Here is a 15,360-nt window from a genome sequence, read left to right as displayed (position 1 = left end):
CACACACACATGCAACCACACACACACATCACATACACACACATCACACACATGCACACACACACACATTCAACACACGCGCACACACACACACACACACACACACACACAACCCACCTCACCCCCATGATTTGTTATTCCACTCCTGGAGAGACCCAGTAATCCCACATCCGTATACTGTAGCAGCCTGATAATCTAAGGTTCAGAACTCACAACACAGTGCCTTTCAAACTGAAATATACCACTCTAGATCTGACAGTATTATAAACAGAAACAACCTCCTCTGTGCTTACATAAAGACTATAGACCTTTGCTGAAGAGGCACAGGGAGGTATTGAGGACATAAATAATGAATCAGCTGGTATTGACTGATGAATTCATGCAGGCTTAGTTGTTATTTATACTCATCAGTTCTATGGAGTTCAGATTACCTTTGATTCACAGTGTGATCTCGGGTTGTCTACGTCAGAGTTGGTGGCTAGTTAGGGAGAACCCAACCGATTCTCTATTCAAGATACTGAGGTGTGGGAGCTATCCATGGTACTGAACATGTCAATGTGTACGTGTACATGCACACTATAATATGATTATTGTCAATAGTCAGATTCATAATAGTTCAATTAAAACATTTACATGCTTTGCCAGAAGAACAATTTCCCTAATGATCCTGTTTACATGGACACATCTGAAATCAGGCTTCCTGAAGGGACTTTGATCAATTTCAGAAAATCTCTAATCAAAATAAACATTCGACCACAGCGACCATGTTATTTTTAGGAAGCCTATTTGATTCTGAGTTCGGACATATAAAGTTTGCATGTGAAAACTATTTTTAAGAGCAATACTTTCAGTTTTTCCAAACGCTGCTGGTGCTGGCACATGTGCAGATCAAATCCACCGCTGGAACTCCGATGGAGCTGTTTACATGTCCTAATCATTCGAGAGCTTGTTCAGAAAACCAGGTGTTTTAATCAATATATGCTTACTTAGATTTTGACCTTACGTCGATTAAGATAAGCAGAGTAAGGTGTCTACATGACTAATGCCATGCAGGTTAGCGTTTTTTGTCATGAACCTTGTTCTGGAGGCAGCTCTGCAGAGTGATCACCACCTAGCACAGACACAAGTTGTCAGGGATTTCTTCGTCTTCTGACGATATAACGAAATCATCGTCGGAAAAGGTAGACCAATACGCAGCAGGTGTGTGATTGTTCATTTTGAACATTTATTCACTTCAAAATGAATACAAAACAACAAACAAGAAACACGAACGATTGACAAACTGACAGTCTGGTAAGGCACTAGGCTAAACACAGAACAATCACCCACAAATACCAAACACAAACACACCCTACTATATGGGACTCTCAATCAAAGGCTGATAGACAACACCTGCCTTCAACTGAGAGTCCCAACCCCAATTAATCAAACATAGACATACACCCACTAGACTCCACATAGAAATACCTAAACATAAACCAAAACCCGGAATTACTAAATCCAACACCCTCTTTACAAAACACACCACCCTGAACCACATAAAACAAATACCCTCTGCCACGTCCTGACCAAACTACAATACTAATTAACCTTTATACTGGCCAGGACGTGACACAAGTCATCAAAACTGACCCTAACCTTAACCCTAACCTTAACCTCACTGCTAATCTGAATGCCTAACCCTAACCTTAAATTAAGACCAAAAATCTAAACAAACGTTCATGAATTTTTACAATATAGACAATTTTGACTTTGCAGCTGGCCCACCTAGCAGAAATCACTAAGCTCAAGGACAAGACTCATCCCAAAAAACATCAGCTTGCTACTGTCATAATCAGTTTAATATCTAATTATTAGAGTGGATGTAAACCTACTCAATGATAGTCCAATCAGTAAAAGACATAGATAGGTCTATAAGTATGATCTGAACCAGGTCAGATGAGAATCAGTAAATAAACACATGAAGAGGACTGAAGGGTTTAGAGAAACAACCCTACAGAACAACAAACTAAACAAGATGCTGAGCATTCAAGGGGTTTATTAACTACCATCCTGGATAATGGGTAGAAACTCACACACTGCAACATTAACTGAATGGGAGCTAGCAGCATTTTTTTTTTTTATGTATGAGAATCTATACCAGTGAGAATAAACTAGAATCATCCTGGAGGCTGCAGCAAGCTCTGGAGAGTTTACATCAGTCCAGGAGAAGAGGAAGAAGAAGGGGGTAGATAGAGAGGTAGAGAACCAGTCTAACCCTCTACTGGTCTGATTCCCTGTTGGACCCCCTGGCAGACCCCGGAACACCACAGACATTCCTAGGGTTGTGAAGGTTCTGTCTGGGTCGGGGACGAGGGCTCAGTGCTCACACAGGTGTGTCCACAGGGGTGGAAGTGGGTCTGGGGAGAGGGGGAAGATGCTTTTCCAGCCATGAAAGGAAAAACAAACAGACTCCTGGAGGGAGAAATAGAAGCTGCTTTGGCTCGCCTCTTAATCTATTCACCCAGAGGATATTTGGGTTGGTTCACTGAAATGCCAGGATCTCTCATTCACTCTCAATAAGAGGAAAGTGGCACAGCGCCACCCAATGGTACTGTGGAGTAAGACCACGATATAAAATGTACTCATTCAAATACACCCTGACCTACAGAGATATCACTACTGTACACTATTTGAGTCATTGACATCAGAAACAAAAACAGAAAATATAGATTTGCAGTAGGAAGAAGACGGGAAGAAGAGGGGAAGAAGAGGGGAAGAAGAGGGGAAGACAGGAGAAAAGAGGAGAAGAGAGGGGAGGAGAGGTTTTCACCTTGTGATTTCCCAGAGGATCCTACTCTCCATTTGAGCATCCCTGATCCCCTGCTCATCCCCTAACGATCCTTTGCATAAATCAGCCTTAATTATACGCGAACAGGGACTCAGGTGCTCACCAGGAAGAGCAGGAAGCAAACTCACCAGCCAAAGCCAGACCTCTCAATCCTATGTCTGATATATTTCATTATTGCATGTCTTGTTATACCCATTGCTATAGCTAGTGTTTATAGCTCTGATAGTGTATCCTTTCTGTTAGAACTTGGTGTCTCATGGTTGATGGAGGCTAGCGTGGTAGTCAGAGAGGTACTTAGTAATCTCAACCTACACACACACACACACACACACACACAAACACACTCCCCCTTACTCTACTTCCTGACCCCCCCCCCCTTCACCCCTTTAATACCCCACTTTCCCTGCTTCCGCCTCAGCACTTTAACCCTGACACCCCTTACTACCCCCACATCCCTCACACACATTACTATTTAAAATGACCCCTCCTCTTCATCCACTTGTCCCACACAGGACATTTTCCAACACATTTCACCAATCCTAATATTGGTTACAAAGAGCTTCAAAAGCCAGGTCATTAGCATTGCTAATTACATTTCAGTAATAATGACAGAGCATTAAAAGACAAGAGGGGAAGGAGGAACAAGTGGAAATGATTAGTAAAACACCCACTTCCCCCTTACATGCACTCTTATGCCTTTCAGCACCAGATGTGCCATGAGAGCACCACGGTAGTGACAAAGATGTCCAAATATCATCTTTGTGTTCACCAAAGCTAGACTGCTGATAGCAGGTCATTTACCAGACATCCCACACCTGTGTTTGGGTAATTTCCACATTCAAAGGTTCAGATGAAAAGGGAAATTGAGAATTTCCCAAACGATTTTGCTTCACATTCAATACACATACATGTCCCAAAGGCTGCAATTTACTTTAAACCACAATCTTTGCCATGGCTGTGGTTTGCTGTAACAAACCAATTTAGCTTTGGAAAAGACCCCAGGTAGGGTGTATGATATTCATTCAATCATTGAGGGATTTACAGTAATCCTTAATCCTTGAATAAACAATGCAGATTAAAACAGTCATGTCCAAAAATAGAGAGGTAATAAAACTGCCATGACAAAGGTCAAAACAGACACAGCAGTCAGTGCTGAAATCTGGGCAAGATTTAAAATAAAATGTATGTGTGTGTGTCTGTTCACGTGTGTGTGTGTGTGTGTGTGTGTGTGTGTGTGTGTGTGTGTGTGTGTGTGTGTGTGTGTGTGTGTGTGTGTGTGTGTGTGTGTGTGTGCGTGCATCTGTGTGTGTGTGCGTGCATCTGTGTGTGTGCGTGTGCACGTCCGTGTGTGTGAGTGAGTGTGTGCGTGTGGGAGTGCAGGAGTGGGTCAGACAGTCTAAGCTCTTTATCCAGTTTCAGCTGGCCGGCACACTCTGGCTTTACAGGGAAGAGAAAAGGAAAAGGATTGGCTCATCACCAAATCATAGCTCTCAATCCAGTAACTCAGCTACATATCCGTCAAATACACCAACTGCACTATATTGACTGAACATGACCCAAAATATATGTCCCCAAAATATACTACTATTGTGGACAAATTGTGGACATCTCAACTGTATAGTACTATCTATATTACTGGCTGAGAATAAACCCAAAATGCCTCAATTACACAATTGTAGCCAACCATTTTTACAATATTAACCATCTGTAGGTCAACAATGCAGACCCGGGAGAGGGTGTCTGTTTCGAGCGCTTTCTCAGAATGTTTCCACATCCCCAGCTCTCATCACAAGACTAGCTGTAGCATTCTAATAATTTTGCAGGGTTTGTTGTGTCAGGTGGCTGGCTGTGTTTGTGTCTGGAACAGGAGCCTGGGGGGGGGGGGGGGGGGGGGGGGCAGAGAGAACCTGGGGGCCTTAGAATTTTTTAGAACCTTAAAGGGTTTTTCGGCTGTCCCCATAGGAGAACCCTTAGAAGACCCCTTTTTGGTTCCAGGTAGAAGTTAGAAACCTTTTGGTTCCAGCTAGAACCCTTTAGGGGTCCATGTTGAACCCTTTCCACTGAGGGTTTACATGGATCCCAAAAGGGTTCTATGTACCTGGAACCAAAAAGGGTTCTCCTATGGGGACAGCCGTAGAACACTTTTGGAACCTTTTTTACTAAGAGTATAGACATTCAACCCCATTCAACACTACACAACACTACACAACACAACACAACAAAGGAGACAAAACACAACACAGGAGACACAACACTACACAGGAGACACACCAGAATACTACACAACACAACACTACACTACAATACACAACACAACACTACACCGGAAACACAACACAACACAACAACACAACACAACACAACACAACACAGGAGACACAACACTACACGGGAGACACACCAGAATACTACACAACACAACACTACACTACAATACACAACACAACACTACACAGGAAACACAACACAACACAACACAGGAGACATAACACAACACTGTTTACTGTACAACACGCTACTGACTCAAGCTGCTGATTTCCTCTTTTTTAATGACCTACTTGATCTTTTCAAAGTGATTGCTTAGTCGCATGCCTAGAAATGAGATGGCTCAAATTAACATATTGTGATGATTCATAAGAGAAGTATCTCTAATCTAACATTGCATGTGATTTCAGGAGGGCACACACGGACATGGTGTCTCAAAAAGACACTGCCATAGAGCTGCCTGGGGGATAGCTAGGGAGCAGGATCAACACATCTGGCAACATCATTCTGTTTACCTGACCTTTATGGGCCGGTGCATGACCCCACAACCTTTAACCTCTACCTCTGCATGTCAGACTGGGTGCCACGGGCCAATTAAATCACATGACCCTCACCATTCAATCACATTGTGTTTGGTGACAGAGAGAGGAAAGACAGAGGGATCTGTGTGTGAGAGATAACAAGAAGAGAGAGATGGAGAAAAGGGTTTGGATCTAGTAATGTGACTTTGGGGTCATGGACACTGATGTCAAGATCTATCTGTGAAGACTGTTGTTATGTGTGTCCATCAGAAACAGTATCTTGTTCTTCAATCTGTCAGGAAGCATCTCTGGTTCAATTGAAATGCATTGAAACCATACTGACGTGTGATCAGTGATATTCCAGGACTGTCACTCAATGTCACAAATCCCATAGCAACTTGCCTTATCAGAGCGTCATTACATTTTCATAAAAAAAGAATGGAATCTAATTTGAAAGAGTAAATCTAATCAAGGGAGGAATGAGGTGAAAAATCGCAGCGCTTTACTGCAAATGACAAATGGAAAATATATCAATCCTGCCCAGAAAAAAGATCTATGCATTCTGACTTTTAGTGAATTCTATCTTTTCGGCTTATTCGATTTCATTATATGGTTTCTCTGCCACAGATTATTGTTGAAACATACTTGACCTTCTTTAAGGCATTGGCATTAGGGGTGGACTCAGTTTGATTGACAGCTGTATAACAGCATCTCAGCTAAGACCTGTAGGAGGCCACGCCCCTTGTATTGTTTGGGGCAGAACTCCTGGTAGCCTAATCCTGTGGTGTGCCACTCAAACTCTATCTGATTGGCAGCTGAATAGAGATTACCATCTGATTGGTAATGTGAGGTGACAGTGAGGGGCCAGTAAAGTCATATACACATACACAATCCTCTCAACATGTGAAAGGTAAACAAACAAAGTTGATAAACTCCCACTCTCCTCCTTTCTCTCTCTCTCTCTCTCTCCCTCTCTCTTTCACACACACACACACACACACACACACACACACACACACACACACACACACACACACACACACACACCAACTTCATCAAACATATTAGTCTGGTGCAAAAACTGAACCAGACACAGCCAGGCCTGCGGGGCAAAGAAGCCCATGCTGGCTGTCATGTGACTACTGCCATGGCAATGGGTCATAAACACAATCTGGGGTGCCGTGTGGCCGGTGTAGCTGCAGGACTGGGAAAAGAACGAGACACACCATCTCATTTCTGTGGCTATAGACGTATAGAGCTTAATGACTGTTTCCTAATGAGCAATGGGCCTCAAAGCCTCCCTCTCTGTAATACAGATTTAAGCTAAACAGGCTACGGCAACTGAAAAACTCCCAGCGGTGTGATGAAAAGAAATGCTGCTGCTATTTTTAGTTGCCTGTGTGTGTCTGAACAGCAGTGACCAGAGCCAGAGAGGATGAATGGAGGTGTCAGATTCACAGAGGACGGTGGACCGGCTCAAGGTGACCGTCTGCATTGGACTGGGATGTTACCATGGCACCGTGCCAACCTGTGGAATTATACCCTGATGAAGACAGCTTGTCTGTCGAAACGTTGGACATTAGGTTAGGTTGTTCGTTTGGAGCGAGCAGAGCGAGCAGTCGCACCACGCTTCGCTCCACAGGTAATATTCCACTTCGCTACATTACAACGGCTTGATTTGTTTGATCTGAGCAATTCTTCTTAGCTAGCTACATAGCCGTCTTTGTATCAAAGATAATTGTGTAGTTTAGAGTAACTGAGTAATTATCGAGGCTAGCTATCTTCGTCCTCCTAACGTAGTCAACACTGCTAGCTGCTAGCTAGCTAGTCATCACCGTTAGCTAGCCAACTTCTACCGACTAGCAGAAACTATTACATTACAACGCAACGACTTGATTAGTGTGGTGTTAGTGTTAGTTAGCCAGCTACATAGTTGTCCGTGCTGTCTCTGTATCTAAGATAATTGTGTAGTTTGAGTTTGAGTATTATCGAGGTGTTCTAGCCAGCCGCGACGCGGCGCCAGACTTACTCAACACACCTAGTCATCATTAACCCACTGCCAGCTAGCCATCCGTTACCGACTAGCAGCGCTGTAGTTACTAATACTAAACAACGGAACGATTAGACTAGTGCAGTGTTACCTAGCTAGCTACCTAGTTGTCTTTGTCATAACTTGATAATTGTTAATTGATAATTGTTAGCTAGCCAGCCATCGAGGTTAGCTAGCCAGCTATTTCCGTCCCCCGCGACGCCATTTTTCCTAACCTAGCCAACTATTACCGACGAGCAGCATTGTTGAAACTAAATACACTACAAGGAACGTCTTGATTAGTGTTATGTTAGCTAGCTAGCTACAAAGTTGCTTTGTATCATGACAAGGTGTAGTACTGAAACTACCGAGGTTACCTAGCCACCTACACGTTCAAAGTCAACAACGCAGCCACTGCTAGCTAGCCTACTCCACCAGCCAGCAGTACTGTATCATCTTAGTCAATAACATTTTTGCAACGTAAGCTTAACTTCCTGAACATTCGAGACGTGTAGTCCACTTGTCACTCCAATCTCATTTGCATTAGCGTAGCCTCTTCTGTAGCTTGTCTACTATGTGTCTGTCTATCCCTGTTCTCTCTCCTCTGCACAGGCCATACAAACGCTCCACACCGCGTGGCCGCTGCCACTCTAACCTGGTGGTCCCAGCGCGCACGACCCACGTGGAGTTCCAGGTCTCCGGCAGCCTCTGGAACTGCCGGTCTGCAGCCAACAAGGCTGAGTTCATCTCAGCCTATGCTACCCTCCAGTCCCTAGACTTCCTGGCGCTGACGGAAACATGGATCACCACAGATAACACTGCTACTCCTACTGCTCTCTCCTCGTCTGACTACGTGTTCTCGCATACCCCTAGAGCATCGAGCCAGCGGGGTGGTGGCACTGGAATCCTCATCTCTCCCAAGTGGACATTCTCTCTTTCTCCCCTGACCCATCTGTCTATCTCCTCATTTGAATTCCATGCTGTCACAGTTACCAGCCCTTTCAAGCTTAACATCCTTATCATTTATCGCCCTCCAGGTTCCCTTGGAGAGTTCATCAATGAGCTTGACGCCTTGATAAGTTCCTTTCCTGAGGATGGCTCACCTCTCACAGTTCTGGGTGACTTTAACCTCCCCACGTCTACCTTTGACTCATTCCTCTCTGCCTCCTTCTTTCCACTCCTCTCCTCTTTTGACCTCACCCTCTCACCTTCCCCCCCCTACTCACAAGGCAGGCAATACGCTTGACCTCATCTTTACTAGATGCTGTTCTTCCACTAATCTCATTGCAACTCCCCTCCAAGTCTCCGACCACTACCTTGTATCCTTTTCCCTCTCGCTCTCATCCAACACTTCTCACTCTCCCCCTACTCGGATGGTATTGCGCCGTCCCAACCTTCGCTCTCTCTCTCCCGCTACTCTCTCCTCTTCCATCCTATCATCTCTTCCCTCTGCTCAAACCTTCTCCAACCTATCTCCTGATTCTGCCTCCTCAACCCTCCTCTCCTCCCTCTCTGCATCCTTTGATCTCCTCTGTCCCCTATCCTCCAGGCCGGCTCGGTCCTCCCCTCCTGCTCCGTGGCTCGACGACTCACTGCGAGCTCACAGAACAAGGCTCCGGGCAGCCGAGCGGAAATGGAGGAAAACTCGCCTCCCTGCGGACCTGGCATCCTTTCACTCCCTCCTCTCTACATTTTCCTCTTCTGTCTCTGCTGCTAAAGCCACTTTCTACCACTCTAAACTCCAAGCATCTGCCTCTAACCCTAGGAAGCTCTTTGCTACCTTCTCCTCCCTCCTGAATCCTCCTCCCCCTCCCCCCCCCCCTCCTCCCTCTCTGCGGATGACTTCGTCAACCATTTTGAAAAGAAGGTTGACGACATCCGATCCTCGTTTGCTAAGTCAAACGACACTGCTGGTCCTGCTCACACTGCCCTACCCTGTGCTTTGACCTCTTTCTCCCCTCTCTCTCCAGATGAAATCTCGCGTCTTGTGACGGCCGGCCGCCCAACAACCTGCCCACTTGACCCTATCCCCTCCTCTCTTCTCCAGACCATTTCCGGAGACCTTCTCCCCTACCTCACCTCGCTCATCAACGCATCCTTGACCGCTGGCTACGTCCCTTCCGTCTTCAAGAGAGCGAGAGTTGCACCCCTTCTGAAAAAACCTACACTCGACCCCTCCGATGTCAACAACTACAGGCCAGTATCCCTTCTTTCCTTTCTCTCCAAAACTCTTGAACGCGCCGTGCTTGGCCAGCTCTCTTGCTATCTCTCTCAGAATGACCTTCTTGATCCTAATCAGTCAGGTTTCAAGACTGGGCATTCAACTGAGACTGCTCTTCTCTGTGTCACGGAGGCTCTCCGCACTGCTAAAGCTAACTCTCTCTCCTCTGCTCTCATCCTTCTAGACCTATCTGCTGCCTTTGATACCGTGAACCATCAGATCCTCCTCTCCACCCTCTCCGAGCTGGGCATCTCTGGCACCGCGCACGCTTGGATTGCGTCCTACCTGACAGGTCGCTCCTACCAGGTGGCGTGGCGAGAATCTGTCTCCGCACCACGTGCTCTCACCACTGGTGTCCCCCAGGGCTCTGTTCTTGGCCCACTCCTATTCTCGCTATACACCAAGTCACTTGGCTCTGTCATATCCTCACATGGTCTCTCATATCATTGCTATGCAGATGACACACAATTAATCTTCTCCTTTCCCCCTTCTGACAACCAGGTGGCGAATCGCATCTCTGCATGTCTGGCAGACATATCAGTGTGGATGACGGATCACCACCTCAAGCTGAACCTCGGCAAGACGGAGCTGCTCTTCCTCCCGGGGAAGGACTGCCCGTTCCATGATCTCGCCATCACGGTTGACAACTCCCTTGTGTCCTCCTCCCAGAGTGCTAAGAGCCTTGGCGTGACCCTGGACAACACCCTGTCGTTCTCCACCAACATCAAGGCGGTGACCCGATCCTGTAGGTTCATGCTCTACAACATTCGCAGAGTACGACCCTGCCTCACACAGGAAGCGGCGCAGGTCCTAATCCAGGCACTTGTCATCTCCCGTCTGGATTACTGCAACTCGCTGTTGGCTGGGCTCCCTGCCTGTGCCATTAAACCCCTACAACTCATCCAGAACGCCGCAGCCCGTCTGGTGTTCAACCTTCCCAAGTTCTCTCACGTCACCCCGCTCCTCCGCTCTCTCCACTGGCTTCCAGTCGAAGCTCGCATCCGCTACAAGACCATGGTGCTTGCCTACGGAGCTGTGAGGGGAACGGCACCTCCGTACCTTCAGGCTCTGATCAGGCCCTACACCCAAACAAGGGCACTCCGTTCATCCACCTCTGGCCTGCTCGCCTCCCTACCTCTGAGGAAGCACAGTTCCCGCTCAGCCCAGTCAAAACTGTTCGCTGCTCTGGCACCCCAATGGTGGAACAAGCTCCCTCACGACGCCAGGACAGCGGAGTCAATCACCACCTTCCGGAGACACCTGAAACCCCACCTCTTCAAGGAATACCTGGGATAGGATAAGGTAATCCTTCTAACCCCCCCCCCTTAAAAGATTTAGATGCACTATTGTAAAGTGGTTGTTCCACTGGATATTATAGGTGAATGCACCAATTTGTAAGTCGCTCTGGATAAGAGCGTCTGCTAAATGACTAAAATGTAAATGTAAATTACATTTTTGCATCTGAGCTCCTAGAGTGTGCGGCTCTCCTTTCATTTTTCAAGTGTTCTACTCTGCTAGCCAGCACCTCGCCTAAATAGGTGTGCGTTTCTTTCGCCTCTAGATTAACCTGTGGAATGATGCCATTCCCAGCCCAGGTGATTAAACATCACTTAGGAAGGATGTTATCTATCTCTTACTCGCTCTCTTTCTAATATTTTCCAACTCTCTCTCTCCCTCTTTCTCCAGTCTCTTTCTCTGTGCCTCTCTCTCTTTCTCTGTTTTGCTTTCTCCTCTGTGGCACTTTCTCTCTTTTTCAGTATCAGGTGATTCAGGATCTTATCCAGATGTGCTCACCTCAACTACCCTCTTCCTTTTCCTTCCTCTCCTCCCTCTTCTCCACCTCTTCATCATCCATTAATGCAACTGCAGAAGGAGCTCGTAAAAAGGAAACCACATTCCAGCATTTTCTTAGATGCACGCTGGCTTAGCTCTGAACCCATTCCATATTACAACATGAGCCATGTGCATTGGGCAAAGCCTAACAAACCCAAACAACACTAGTTCAAGTGTATTTCAAGGATCCAAACAAATAAAGAAACTCATGCACTGTGAAAAATCTGGGAAACCAGGCCTGTTATTCATTGCTGACTTTAAAAAGGCCTTTGATAAAGTACGACTGGAATTGATATATAAATGCCTGGATTATCACTTATACAATGGGTTAAAGTTATGTATAGTAACCCTAGGTGTAAAATAGTAAATATTAGCTACTTCTCAGAAAGTATTAAATTGTCAAGAGGAGTAAAACAAGGCTGTGTACTATCGGCATATCTATTTATTATGGCAATCTGTCACGACTCCTACCGAAGGTGGCCCCCCCTCCTGCTCGGGTGGCGCTCGGCGGTCGTCGTCACCGGCCTACTAGCTGCCACTGATTCCCTTTTTGTTTTCCCCCTTTTCGTTATTAGGTGCACCTGTTCTGAGTTGTGCTGATTAGCGGGCTTTATTAGCCAGTAGGCCCGCCTGCTCTTTGTGCGGGATTGTTTCATTGTATGCTGTGCGTGGTGACACGCTGTTCGTTGTACATTTTCAGTGGTGCGTGTGTTTTGCGCAAGGTGTTTTGTCCCTTGTGTTTGGGGCACTTTGTGTTGTAGTGCGCTCTGAGCGCTGTTTGGGTTGGCTTGTCGTTTAAGCCATTGTGCCTATTAAAGCCAATACCCTGCATCGCTTCTTCCTGCACTTGATTCCTCGTCAGCAAACACCCACGCCTTACAGAATCCCGCACCCAGATGGAGTCAGCAGGAGCAGCTGACAACCCCCTTCCTTCGATGGAGGAACGTGTGCTCCATCACACCTCAGTCCTCCATCGGATTGGTTCCGCGATGGACCAAATGATGGAGAGGATGTCAGTGTCGGTGTCAGCGCGCTGCGGGAGCTGCGCGTCGGGGGGGGTCAGGCAAGGTGGGCCATGTTCTTCACCCGGTTTAGGTTCACCATTTCCTATAGACCAGGCTCCCTTAATACGAGGGCCAACGCGCTGTTATGTCTCTATGACACGGAGGATCGGCCCATCGATCCTACTCCCATCATTCCGGCTTCTAGGCTGGTGGCACCGGTGGTATGGGAGTTGGACTCGGACATCGAGCGGGCGTTAAGGGTGGAGCCCATGCCATCACAGTGTCCCGCGGGCCGCATGTACGTGCCGCTTGGTGTCCTTGATCAATTGATTCGGTGGGCCCACACACTACCCTCTTCGGGTCATCCTGGTGTAGTGAGGACAGTGCGAGGTCTTAGGGGGAAGTACTGGTGGCCCACCTTGGCTAAGGACGTGAGGTTCTATGTCTCTTCCTGTTCGGTGTGCGCTCAGAGTAAGGTTCCTAGGCATCTCCTGAGAGGGAAGTTACAGCCCCTCCCCGTTCCACAACGGCCATGGTCTCACCTGTCAGTGGACTTCCTGACCGATCTCCCTCCGTCTCAGGGGAACACTACGGATCTGGTCGTTGTGGATCGGTTTTCAAAGTCCTGCCGTCTCCTCCCAATGCCCGGTCTCCCTACGGCTCTGCAGACTGCGGAGGACCTATTTACCCACGTCTTCCGGCACTACGGGGTGCCGGAGGACATTGTCTCTGATCGAGGTCCCCAGTTCACGTCCAGGGCATGGAAGGCGTTTATGGAGTGTCTGAGGGCTCGGTTAGCTTGACCTCCGGTTATCACCCCGAGAGTAATGGGCAGGTGGAGAGGGTGAACCAGGAGGTGGGCAGGTTTCTGCGGTCGTATTGCCAGGACCGGCCAGGGGAGTGGGCGAGGTACATTCCATGGGCTGAGTTGGCCCAGAACTCACTTCGTCAATCCTCCACTAACCTGTCACCTTTTCAGTGTGTGTTGGGTTACCAGCCGGTCCTGGCACCATGGCACCAGAGCCAGACCGAGGCTCCTGCGGTGGGGGACAGGGTCTGGCTCTCGACCCGGGAACCTGCCCCTCCGCTTGCCCTGCCGGAAGCTGGGGCCGCAGTGTGTGGGGCCCTTCAAAGTCCTGAGGAGGATAAACGAGGTGTGTTATAGGTTACAACTCCCTTCCTATTACCGTATTAACCCCTCGTTTCATGTGTCTCTCCTCAGGCCGGTGGTAGCTGGTCCCCTGCAGGAAGGTGAGGTGCCGAAGGTCCCTCCGCCCCCTCTGGACATCGGGGGCTCCCCGGCGTACAGCATAAGGGCCATTCTGGACTCGAGACACCGGGTGAGGGGCCTGCAGTACCTCGTGGACTGGGAGGGGTACGGCCGGAGGAGAGATGCTGGGTACCGGTGGAGGACGTCTTGGACCCGTCCCTGTTGAGGGATTTCCATCGCCTCCACCCGGAGCGCCCTGCGCCTCGCCCTCCGGGTCATCCTCGAGGCCGGTGTCAGCGCGCTGCGGGAGCTGCGCGTCGGGGGGGGGGTACTGTCACGACTCCTACCGAAGGTGGCCCCCCCTCCTGCTCGGGTGGCGCTTGGCGGTCGTCGTCACCGGCCTACTAGCTGCCACTGATTCCCTTTTTGTTTTCCCCCTTTTCGTTATTAGGTGCACCTGTTCTGAGTTGTGCTGATTAGCGGGCTTTATTAGCCAGTAGGCCCGCCTGCTCTTTGTGCGGGATTGTTTCATTGTATGCTGTGCGTGGTGACACGCTGTTCGTTGTACATTTTCGGTGGTGCGTGTGTTTTGCGCAAGCTGTGTTTTGTCCCTTGTGTTTGGGGCACTTTGTTTTGTAGTGCGCTCTGAGCGCTGTTTGGGTTGGCTTGTCGTTTAAGCCATTGTGCCTATTAAAGCCAATACCCTGCATCGCTTCTTCCTGCACTTGATTCCTCGTCAGCAAACACCCACGCCTTACACCATCGAAATGTTAGCTATTAAAATCAGATCCAACAATAATATCAAGGGGCTAGAAATCCAGGGTACGCTGACGATTAATGTCGTCATTTAAATCCGCAATTTGGATCTCTGCACAGTCTCATAAAGGATCTAGATAATTTTTCTAACCTTTCTGGATTAAAACCGAATGTTGATAAATGCACCATTTTATGTATGGATCTCTAAAAAATAAAACTTTTACATTACTGTGTAGTTTACCAATAAAAAGGTCCGACAGTGAAGTGGACATACTTGGTATTCGTATCCCGAAAGAAACCAAGTATCTCACTACAATACATTTTAACAGAAAGTTTGCCAAATTAGTTAAGATTTGTGACTTGCTTCAGGAAACTAGACGTTTGTCGCGTGTCACTACTTCATAGGAGTGCCATTTGAACGCAAACTTTTTTTTAAATCAAAATGTAATTTTTGCCAGAAATGCTTCTGGAACATGTGAACTTTCATGTATCTTAATGTCAAACTTGTATGCCATCTGTAAATACTAATAAAATTGTTAAATTAAGAGTTGGTATAGCCATGGAAAAAGCGTGGAATCTTCACGCTAGCCATGATTGGCTGAGATAATGAGTGGGCTGGACATGCCGAGAGATTAGTGGATTGGTGTGAGCTGATCAGTATGTGTAGGTAATCCTTTCTAACGAGGCTTTT

At 47.5% G+C, this 15,360-nt stretch overlaps 2 protein-coding genes across 2 annotated transcripts in view; one reads left to right on the top strand and one right to left on the bottom strand.

Moving 5' to 3' along the window:
• syne1a (spectrin repeat containing, nuclear envelope 1a) overlaps nt 1-15,360 on the bottom strand; it is a 205,172-nt gene that overhangs the window by 180,275 nt on the left and 9,537 nt on the right. The window lies entirely within an intron of this gene.
• LOC145879879 (uncharacterized) lies at nt 10,356-15,216 on the top strand. Its single transcript, XM_082976947.1, has 2 exons — nt 10,356-11,168; nt 13,926-15,216. Exon 1 carries the CDS (start codon nt 10,413-10,415, stop codon nt 11,160-11,162), a length of 750 nt encoding a protein of 249 aa, XP_082833073.1. The 5' UTR covers nt 10,356-10,412; the 3' UTR covers nt 11,163-11,168; nt 13,926-15,216.

This window comes from Salmo salar, chromosome 06, assembly GCF_965601325.2.
Source record: "Salmo salar chromosome 06, fSalSal1, whole genome shotgun sequence".
In the NCBI taxonomy this organism is placed as follows: Eukaryota; Metazoa; Chordata; class Actinopteri; order Salmoniformes; family Salmonidae; genus Salmo; species Salmo salar.
The sequence above is the reverse complement of the archived record's forward strand: the minus strand, read 5'-3'. Positions and strand labels throughout refer to the sequence as shown.

Coding starts and splice junctions, on each gene's coding strand:
- LOC145879879 (XM_082976947.1), top strand. CDS start 10,413: ATGACGGATCACCACCTCAAGCTGAACCTCGGCAAGACGGAGCTGCTC.